This window comes from Nicotiana tomentosiformis, chromosome 4, assembly GCF_000390325.3.
Source record: "Nicotiana tomentosiformis chromosome 4, ASM39032v3, whole genome shotgun sequence".
Classification (NCBI taxonomy): domain Eukaryota; kingdom Viridiplantae; phylum Streptophyta; class Magnoliopsida; order Solanales; family Solanaceae; genus Nicotiana; species Nicotiana tomentosiformis.
This window is the reverse complement of record NC_090815.1, coordinates 8,950,529-8,961,604: the sequence shown is the minus strand read 5'-3', so window position 1 is coordinate 8,961,604 and position 11,076 is coordinate 8,950,529. Positions and strand designations below refer to the sequence as shown.

Here is an 11,076-nt window from a genome sequence, read left to right as displayed (position 1 = left end):
GGAGAAGGAATCCTTACTCGAAGAAAACTTTATCCAAGATAAGGGAGGAGTTAGAAGTTGAAGATAACTAGAACTCTCCCACCAAGAAAGAGTAGTATTAGAACTCTAGTTATTTCTTATTCTACTAACTCTATATATTGCAGGATATTCTCATTCTATAAGTACGCACAAACGTTGAAGTTAAACATGAGTCAAGAGCAAAATATGAAGGCATTTTGCAAATAATTCTTGTGTGAATCAAGTGTGCGAACATGAAGCTACATGAACCAAATAGAAGAACCAGTTCCAAGTGTCTGTCTTTTATTCTAGTTCAATTGTAGTAGATGGTTTCAATTTGTACCTTTCAGCTTCATCTAGAAGCAATTGTATTAGGTACTCTGAGTGTTCAAGTTAGAGTTAACTTGAAGTTGTCGTAACAGTTAGAGGTTGGTTGCCACAACGGGATTAGAGTTAATCCTTAAGTTTACAAAGAGTTTTGTAAATGCTGTTTTGGCTCAATGATTTAGTGAAATGTTGGGGAAAATCTTTCTGTGTAGTAGGTCGTGGTTTTTATACTTGTGTTCTTTACTTTTTGCATTTACTATTTTCGCAACAGTACTATAAGGAACACTTAGAAGAACCAGGTCCTTCTATAATCAGTGCACGCGAAAATTGGACACCACACAAATCACCCCACATCCCCTCTGTGTGGCATTGAAATATAAAACACCATTTGGTATCAGATCAGGTTATCCTTGAAGAGTCTAACACCTTAGGAATAGATCAAAATGAGTGCACTACCTGAGAACTGTAAAGAGCAATCCGCCATTAGGTCACCACTATCCAGTGATCACTACTATTGCTTGTGGAAGGAGAGGAGAAGAGATCACTTGCAGATGACTAATGGATGCTTCAAATGTGGTAAAAAGAACCACAAGATCAAGAACTGTCCTATGTGGCAAGTCGAGGGGATTAAGGAGAGATCTAATAAAAGAAACAGAAAGAAGGAGCATGTCCATGATAAGAAGAAATACAACAAAAGGGCCATCTAAAGCAATGGTTGCTTACTGGGAAAAATATTCAGATGAGGACATTGATGATGATGATAATGATGATGATGATACTGAACAAGCTCTTATAGCAATTCAAGAATCTGAAGATAAACCTGATAAAGAATCTGAGATAAGTCTTCTGGACCTAAAGGATAAAATTAAATTCCTTTCTAAAAATAGACTATCAGAACTGTTGCTAACTTTAATTGATGAATCTAAGAATATAAGTTCTGAAAAAGAACAGTTATCAAAAGAGTGTAACTTTTTAAAATCAAAGTGCAAAAACCTGAAAATTAGGGCTTGTGAAACTGGAAAAGAAAATACTATTTTGAAGAACCATATTCATGTACTTGACGCAATTGTCTTAGAACTTAGATCTGATAATCTAAAATTAAAGTTAGGAACATGTAAAGAAATAGCTAGTGTCACACAACTCACACTAGAAAAAGATTTTGGAAAGATAAAAGATGAGCTATATAAGAGGGATGAACATGTAATAATCCTAACGGAGGATCCGAACAAGGTCAAGCATGAGCTAGATAAAACTTGTAAATTGAACAGGTCCTCTGATGCTCTTTCATGGCTACAAGAACATCATATTAGCAACAGAAGAGGACTTAGATTTGGGAACTCTGCACCTAAATGGGATCCCAAAAGAAAGTACCTCACACTTCTTGAGAACAAGATTTGTACACACTGTGGTAAAATAGGTCACTATAAAAGTGAATGCACTGCAAAAGAAAAGGCAAGTCAAAAAAATAAAGAATTTGTTCAAGGGAAGAATAGGCTACCAAGTTGGGCTAAAAAGAATTTGATTTACCCTTTTTCCTATAGAAAGGGACCCAAACTAGTTTGGGTTCCTAAGACTAACCCCTGATTTCCTTTTGCAGGTCCAAGTGAAGGGGAGCAGCCAAAACCCTTACATTCGAGGACGAATGTTCCTAAGGGGGAGAGGGTGTTACAACCCAAATTCGCATACCATAGATCACGCCGTAAGTTAGTCGACGTAAATCCAAGAAGAGATTATCTTTGAGATGATAAGAAGTTAATCCTATTGGTCTTAAACGATACAAGGGTGTATAAGAGTGGTTAACAAGTATTAGAAGTTAAACGAATCAAGGATGTTGTAACCCGTATTTTCGGGTAACACTAGAGGTGATTAATTGTCCCAAGAGGTCATGTTTTAATGTATTTGAATCATATAATATCCGTATCATAAGTCTTGAAGTCAAGCGAGTTATGAAACAAAGTCGATAAAAGTTGTCGCAACTTACGTTTATAATTTTACTTAAACTTTAGGTCAAATGTTACTACATTTTTATCCCAATATACTTGGAATTATGGGGTTATCTACCTATAAAATTGAAGATCTATGAGTCTAGTTTCCAACGTATTAAACCGTTCGTCGATACAATCTCGAAATAGAGAGATATTCGCGTTTTCGCGAGAGTGCGCCAAGCAGCTCTCTATGGGGCCCACATAGGCGATTTAAGATATATGGATATATATAAGATACCTCAACCCCGTTTTAAGTCATTATTTTTCAGTATATTCAGACCTTAGAACCCTAAAAACACTCTCTCAAGGTTCTCTCATGATCCAAGACCCAAACAAAGGGCAAACAACACAAATCAAGTATCGGGAATCCCGTGGCGCTAGTAAGTTTCTTGTTCTTCTTGTTGTTGCTGATTTTTGTGTTGTTCCAGCTCGTGTGGGAGGTTGTTTTAAGTGTTTTATGTTCTGTAAATACTTCTTCAAGTTTTTAATATCAACCCTAGGTGATTTCAAGTCTTCTAAAGTAATTCTAGTGCCGAAAAACCCGAATTGATTGCTAGTTTCGCTTCCTTGTTCTTGTGGCAGAATTGGAGAGATATTTCGTGGAAAATTAAGGTCAAATTGGAGTTTTTATTTCTGTTTAAAGGTAAGGAACCTCTTACTCTATATATATATTTAAGATTATCCAAGTTGCGGCTAAGTCGTTGAAGCTAGAACTTGTGAAATATATATCGAAAGGCTTGGTAGTAATGTTGTTGGTTGGTGGACTGTTTTGGGAGGCTCAATATGATTATTAATGATGTTGTTTGGGCTGTTTGGTGATTGTATTGACTTGTGTGAAGTCATATAAATAGGGGAGGTGCTGTCCGTTTCATCGTAAAATAGGTTGCGGTCGATACATAATAGTTACGACGCTTAAACGATAATGATAGTGTCATTTCTTTTATTGTAGACTAAGGAGTCGTGACATTTGCATAGCTTGAGGTTGGGCAGTATATACAAGGTATGTGAGGCTATCCCCTTCATTCTTTTGCACGACTCCAATTGTACATAATGTAATGAACGAGCTCCCAAAGATACTCTACTCTTAGAAGCTAGCAGTACTTACATTGCTGCCCTTCTTATGAAACGATTGATATTGATGTTACTTCTCTTATTCTTATATTATCAATGTTGTTGGTAGTTCCTGATTCTTATAAGATTCTTGATGAAGAGTTAATCCTAATAACGTGTACGAAGGATACCGACCTTACGTCACTCCGAAAGGTTCAAAATGTGATTCCAATGAGTCCAGCATGCATCATATATATGTATCTATTTTACTCTACCGAGCCGCGCTATAGTCGGCCGGGTATGGCACCTATTGTGCAACCACTGATCAGTTGGGTTTTACCGAGCTCCACGTGGCCGGGTATGATTCTACCGAGCCCTATGATGGCCGGGTACGTTTTACCGAGCCTATTACAGCCGGGTACGATATGATGATGGTGATGCCCACAAAGGCGTATATTTTAAAAGTTTATGTATATATATGTATGTATCATGTGTTTCATGTTAGTAGCCCTCAGAGGTACCCAGATGTCACAGGTTGTATATTCCCTATCCCTGTTTACAATACTGTTCTTACTTATGCTTTTCTGCCTTACATACTCAGTACTTTATTCGTACTGACGTCCCTTTTATTTGTGGAAGCTGCATGTCGTGCTGCAGGTCCTGATAGATGGGTAGACGCAGCTCCCCCACCACAGTAGGCTGTCCAGTTCAGCGGTTATTGGCGAGATCCCTTCTCCGGACTTGCCGTGGTCTTGGTATGCATTTTTGTTATAGACATTATGGGTATGTCGGGGCCCTGTTCCGGCAATGTTGTAGAACTTATGTTCCTTTAGAGGCTCATAGACAGGTGTTGACTCATGGTAGCTCGTACCTTATATATAGTTTCTTGACAGTCTTGTCGTCCCATGTTATGTATGTTCATGACATTATCTTTCATTGTTGGATGTTCATGATCCATGTCTACCATTTATATTGATCTTGTCGGCCCTTAAAGATAATAAGGAAGGTTAGATAAAATGTACGTTGGTGCTCGGCAAGTATGGCCCGGGTGCTAGTCATGACCCTCCAGTTGGGTCGTGACAATAAGAACCAATTCCTTTCACTTCAAAACCTTAAAGGAGGTAATGTCTCCTTTAGAAATGGGGAGAAAGGTTAGATCATTGGGGTTGGAAAGGTAGGTAAGACTGATTCTCACTCTATTGTGAATGTATACTTGATAGATGGAATGAAGTACAGTCTAATAAGTGTATCACAATTATGTAATAGAGGTAACATGGTAGCATTCACATCTACCAAATTCCTTGTGATTAATCTTACCACTGACAAGATAGTTTTGTAGGAAAAAAGAGTGAACAACATATATGTTGTAGATCTGTCCACACTTTCAGAAAATGAACCCACTTGCTTAAGTGTGTTGGATAATGATCCCCTCCTTTGGCACAAGAGACTTGGACATGCCAGTCTAAGTCAACTAAAGAAACTAGTCTCTAAGGATTTGGTGATAAGACTGCCTAACATTAAGTTCAAAGAAAATAAAGTTTGTGAGACTTGTGAAAGGGGGAAGCAGGTAAGATCCCCTTTTAAAAGCAAGAAAGTGGTAAGCACCACCAGGACGATGGCACTGGTTCATATGGATCTTTGTAGACCAATGAGAATATTAAGCAGAGATGGTAAGAGATATGTGATAGTGCTTGTTGATGATCACTCTAGGTTTACTTGGACATTGTTTTTATCATCTAAAGATGAAGCATTTGACATGTTCATTTCTTTTGTTAGAAAAACTCAGCAACAACTAGGTAATCAACTTGCATCAATTAGGTCTGATCATGGTACTGAATTTGAGAATGCTAAATTTGCTGAATTTTGTGATGAGCATGGCATAAATCATAATTTTTCTGCTCCTAGGACTCCATAACAAAATAGAGTAGTTGAAACAAAGAATAGGACACTTGAAGATATGGCTAGGACTATACTTCTTTCTAGTAAATCGCCCCATAGTTTCTGGACAGAAGCTGTGAACACTGCATGTTACATCATATGAAAGTGTACATGTGATTTTTGATGAAACTAGCATTCTTTCTGAGAAGCAGGAACATGAAGATGAAGCAATTGGGCTGGTGATAAACTTAAATGAAACCACAACCCAGACTGAATCTGCACCAGAAGTAGGAACAGGTGATGGAACAGGTCCTTCCACCCAGGGCAACTTGACAGGGGGAACTGAACAAAACGGAAGTGATCCTCAAACCTTAAGGGAACCTGTCCATGAACCTGTTCCTCAACAACAAAACATTGAAGGAACATTTAGGGAAAACCAACTGGTTGTGAAACCTTACAAGTATCAAAGTTCTCATCCCATTGAGAACATAATCACTAATCCAACCTCTGGAATCAAAACCATATCTTTTTTGAAGAATCTTTGTACTTTTGATGCTTTTTTATCTCTAATTGAACCTAAAAATGTTGTTGAGGCTTTGCAGGATGCAGACTGGTTAAATGCAATGCAAGATGAACTCAACCAATTTGAGAGAAGTCAAGTTTGGCATCTGGTACCAAGACCCAAGGACAGATCAGTAATTGGCACAAAGTGGGTCTTCAGAAACAAACTTGATGAAGATGGAACAGTTACAGGGAACAAGGAAAGATTGGTGGTTCAAGGATATAGTCAAGAAGAGGTCATAGACTATGATGAGAATTTTGCTCCAGTTACAAGATTGGAAGCAATTAGACTCCTTATAGACTTTGCTGCTTATATGGAATTCACTCTCCATCAGATGGATGTCAAGAGTGCCTTCCTCAATGGCTATCTAAAGGAAGAAGTGTTTGTCAAGCAACCTTCGGGTTTTGAAAGCAAGGAATGTCCTGATCATGTGTACAAGCTTGACAAGACACTTTATGGGCTAAAGCAGGCTCCAAGAGCATGGTATGAAATATTATCAAAAATATTTCTTGAGCATGGCTACAAGAGAGGTAAAATTGACAATACTTTATTCTTGAAAGAAAAAAGTAAAGATCTCTTGGTAGTTCAGATATATGTTGATGATACAATCTTTGGAGCAACTGATAAGTTAAGTAAAATATTTGCTAAACTAATGTAGAATAAATTTGAAATGAGTATGATGGATGAGCTTAATTTCTTTTTAGGCTTACAAATTAAACAAAATTCAAATGGTACTATGATCCATCAGCATAAGTATGTGAAAGAGTTGCTAAAATGGTTTAAAATGGAAGATTCCAAAGAAATTGACACTCTTATAGCAACTGCCACAAAATTGGATGTAGATGAACCTAGTTCATTTGTTGATCAGAAGTTGTATAGGGGAATGATTGGCTCTTTGTTGTATCTCGCTGCTAGCAGACCTGACATTGTTTTCAGTGTAGGACTTTGTGCTAGATTTCAGGCAAGTCCAAAGGAGTCTCACTTGACTACTGTCAAGAGAATCCTGAGATACCTAAAAGGCACCACTAACCTTTGTCTATGGCACACTTTCTTGGCTCATGTCTTGTGTCTTGGGCCACCAAAAAGCAAAATTCTGTGGCCTTATCTACTGCTGAAGTTGAGTAAGTTGATGCTGCCTCATGTTGTGCTCAATTGTTGTGTATCAAACAACAATTAATGGATTTTGGAATTGATATAGGTTGTATCCCCATCTTTTGTGACAACACTAGTGCGACTAGTATGACCAAGAACCTGGTTCATCACAAAAGAACTAAGAACATAGATGTTAGGCATCACTTTTTGAGGGACAACTATGAAAAAGGTTTTATCATTGTGGAATTTTGTGCTGTTGACAAGCATATAGCTGGCATATTCACAAAATCTCTAAGTAGAGATCACTTTGAAAGGAACAGGTTAGAATTAGGGAAGATTAAGATCACCTAAAAGGAACCAGTTCTAACTCAAAAATTGGTTAGAGAAATTGTGAATTTTTGTAAATAATTAGATTAGATTTTGCTCAGTCTCATACTTTCATCAGTATACTCTTGTGCCGTGTGCTAAAATAATTCATTAATCTCTAATGATATTATCTCTATTTTCTTGGAAAATTCAGACTTACACAAGAGATTTTTCAGTGAAGAACCTGGTTCATCAAGATTACTTGGAACGTACTCTCCACTGTGCATATTTTGAAATAATTATATTTGGATTATGATCAAGAGGAAAGTCACATTCAATTCTAAACTCCTTGACCTTATCAGTTACGAAATGAACCGGTTTCATTCAAACAAGAGTCCAAAACGCAATAAGTGCCTAGATTCTAGGGACACTCTTCAACGTCTTTTCAAACTGAATTCCAGTTTGATTAGACTTCTAAAAAGGCTGTCATTACCCAATTAAACACCTCCACTTTAAATTGATTAGGCTTTAGTTGTTTCTTCACTTCTAAATTTACAAGTCGTCAAAACTCTCTCTATCTTCTCTCATCTTCCTAACACACACAAAATCATCCTTTTCTCAAATTCCCAAGCACAAAAATGGCAAACCCTTCTGAGAATCCCTCATCACTACCCAAGGAAATCACACCCACACCATCTATCACACCTTCAACCACGCCCACCTCTAAGAAAAACAGAGTCAAGATGCTAGTCGCAAGGTTGTTGCAGGAAGAGAACAAATCAAGAAAATTAATGAAAAATTGAAAGCAAGTCGAGAAGAAGAACCCCAAAAATCTGATGAATCATTCAAATTTTCTACTGAGGGGGAAGAAATTGTTTCTTCTGAAACAGAACAGGTAATATCTGGCCCAAATACTACTACTGAAATCATCTATGAGGTTATTGCTAATTTGGAAAATATGTTCATTCTGGTGGGAATTGTGGCTGGGGTTGAGACTACTGAGTCTGGGAGAATAGGTGATAAAGATAAAAAGAGAAAAGAAAAAGATAGTGAGGATGTTCAAGATGTTGTGAGGGGTATGGGAAAAGGAGTGGTTGAAGGTTCACCCACTCCTACTAGTCTGATTGAAGAAACAAGAGAAATGGTAGTGTGGAGTGAGGAATCTGCTGGAGAAAGTGTAAAAGAAAAAGAGGAAAGTGGGTTTGGATAAGCTGCTGAGGGGTTGGTTCGATTAGGAAAGGATGTTCAAGAAACTGTTACATCTGACCAGGAAACCCTCGCAGACCTACTAAAAAAGGTAACTGGCAGTTACAATCCCAAAAGGAAAAGGAGTTCAGGAGTCAAAGTTTCTGGCACTGCTAGCGCAAACAAGAAGAGAAAGTTTGCCTCTTCTATCCTTGTAGAGATTCATCCTACAAGAGGAAGAGCTACAAGGAGTCAAAAGAAGCAGAGTGAAGCTGAACTGGAAAGGGCCTTAGAAGAAAGTAAGAAAAACGCTGCTGCTAAAGGAAAAAAGAAGGTGGTTGAGGCTGTTGAAATTGACGAGATGGACCTGGTCTTTCGGGATAAAGAGGAGACAGAAGAAATGGAGGTTGTGACTCCAAAGGCAAAGAAAGCCAAGACTTCCACAAAGAAGTCTATTTCCAAAACAAATTCTGCGGAGCTATCTACTTTGACTAAAAGAACCGGGTCTGCATTGAAATCAAGAAAAGTGAAAATAGTGGAGGAAGAAGAAGAACAAGAATTTGATGCTGAGAAGGAAAAAATGATTAAGTTTAGGAAGAGAACCATCTTGAAAGGTAGACTCCTCAGAGACTTGGAGGAGGAAGGTATGTTAATGCTGCTGGAGAAGTTACAATTGCAAGGATGGAAGGACATGGTCCTTCAGATGGATGGAAAGCTGGCCAGAACTGAGATTGTAGAGTTCATGGCAAATTGTAAGATCAAAGATGGTAGGGTCATCAGTGTGGTAAAGAGGGTGACAGTGAGTTTTGATGACAAAGAACTGGGAGAGATCTTAGGTGTACCTGCTGAAGGGTACAATGATTACAAGAAGCTCAAATGGCAAAGTCTAGAGAATCTTCCTACTGCTCTTGCCATTTCAAGAAAGTTTGGTGACAATGATGAAGAGCTTGAGCCCAAGGTTGTGTATAAAAGTGAGATGAGACCACCCCACAAAGTGTTTTTAGAATTTGTTAACAAAGTTGTCCTACCTAGGCAGGAAATGAGGCACATTGCCACATTCACGGACCTGGTCCTTATGGAATATTTGGACAGTGGGAGAAAAATCAATTGGCCTGGATTTATTATTCTCACGATTGTACTTGCACACTTCAAGATACCCATCAGAAAATGGGAGGTTGGTACAAGCAAGGATCACTTTGGGGCAAATACTTTGACTGCTTGTGACTATAAAGTCCACACCACTCCCAAAGAACCTGGTTCATCCAAAAAGGTACATGTGAACAGCAAAGTGCGAGCCTTAGTGCAAGAGAGTGGGGCTAAGGATGCTGAAATTGATAGGCTAAAGAAGAGGTTGGCAGAAGTGGAAATTGAGAGAGATGCTCTCAGAGCTGAGATACCAAAGGAGAAGGAGAAGAATGATGGTGTTCTTCATGATATGTTGAAACTACTTAAAGCCAAGAACCAAAAATCTGGTCCTTCCCAGCCTTAAGACCTTCCTAGCCTAGTTAGATCAACCAGTGACCCGGATGGAATTTTTTTATTTCTTTTGCACATGATCCAGTATTTTTATTTCTCTTTATGTTTGTGGATGACTAAGTATCAACGATAATCGACTGTTTTTGTGCTCTAACTGTTTGTTGATGCTTCTTAGATGGATAATATCATTAGATTGATAAATGATACTTGATTCCATGATTGCATTTGAAGTAGCCCAGTGGCCATGCGTAATTTCTATTAAAATCTGGTTATCTAACATAATTATGCAACTTTTCAATGATGCCAAAAGGGGAAAGATAGGTTGTGCTTTTTTACTTTGGACTGTGATATTTATAACCTAATGAACCTGGTCCTTGATGATTAGTGTCTTTAAAATGGAAAGTGTTCTAACATTGTGCTGATGTTGAGCTAAGTTGACACATGGCCTATGCTTGTGAAAAGCGCATAGCTTGTCATCATCAAAATGGGAGAAATTTGTTGGCCCAAGTGAAGTTTTATTTTGATGATTGACAAAGGAACTTGTGCATGAACTAGGTCCATACACAGTATACACAGACACGGGCAGATTCGAGCATAAGGGGTGCACGTGAAGGAGATAAGCTTAAGTTGTTATATCTGATATCTCCTGATTGAAAAGGTTGCATAAATGATAAGGAGAAGGACTCCTTACTCGAAGAGAACTTTATCCAAGATAAGGGAGGAGTTAGAAGTTGAAGATAACTAGAACTCTCCCACAATGAAGGGTACCATTAGAACTCTAGTTATTTCTTATTCTACTAACTCTATATATTGCAGGATGTTCTCATTCTACACGTACACATAAACACTGAAGTTAAACGTGAGTTGAGAGCAAAATAGCAAGGCATTTTGCAAATAATTCTTGTGTGAATCAAATGTGTGAACCTGAAGCTACATGAACCAGATAGAAGAACCAGTTCCAAGCGTCTGTCTTTTATTCTAGTTCAATTGTAGTAGGTGGTTTCAATTTGTACCTTTCAGCTTTATCTAGAAGCAATTGTATTAGGTACTATGAGTGTTCAAGTTAGAATTAACATGAAGTTGTCGCAACAGTTAGAGGATGGTTGCCACAACGAGATTAGAGTTAATCCTTAGGTTACAAAGAGTTTTGTAAATGTTGTTTTGGCTCAATGATTGAAGTGTTGGGAAAACTCCTACTGAGTAGTAGGTCATGGTTTT

At 38.1% G+C, this 11,076-nt stretch overlaps 1 protein-coding gene across 1 annotated transcript; it reads left to right on the top strand.

The window, feature by feature from the left end:
- The first annotated feature begins 1,035 nt into the window (after positions 1-1,035).
- On the top strand, positions 1,036-9,871 carry LOC138909236 (COP1-interactive protein 1-like). Its single transcript, XM_070200423.1, has 7 exons — positions 1,036-1,776; positions 5,450-5,697; positions 5,959-6,064; positions 6,548-6,760; positions 7,412-7,466; positions 7,965-8,374; positions 8,468-9,871. Exons 1-7 carry the CDS (start codon positions 1,036-1,038, stop codon positions 9,869-9,871), a joined length of 3,177 nt encoding a protein of 1,058 aa, XP_070056524.1.
- The last annotated feature ends 1,205 nt before the right edge of the window (positions 9,872-11,076 follow it).

What these genes read in the sequence shown, in the direction of transcription:
- LOC138909236 (XM_070200423.1), top strand. Translation starts at nt 1,036, where the DNA reads ATGGTTGCTTACTGGGAAAAATATTCAGATGAGGACATTGATGATGAT. An exon ending in CTGGTTGTGAAACCTTACAA is followed by an intron (nt 5,698 to 5,958) that starts GTATCAAAGTTC and finishes GTGGGTCTTCAG; the next exon opens with AAACAAACTTGATGAAGATG. An exon ending in ATGATGAGAATTTTGCTCCA is followed by an intron (nt 6,065 to 6,547) that starts GTTACAAGATTG and finishes ATGATCCATCAG; the next exon opens with CATAAGTATGTGAAAGAGTT.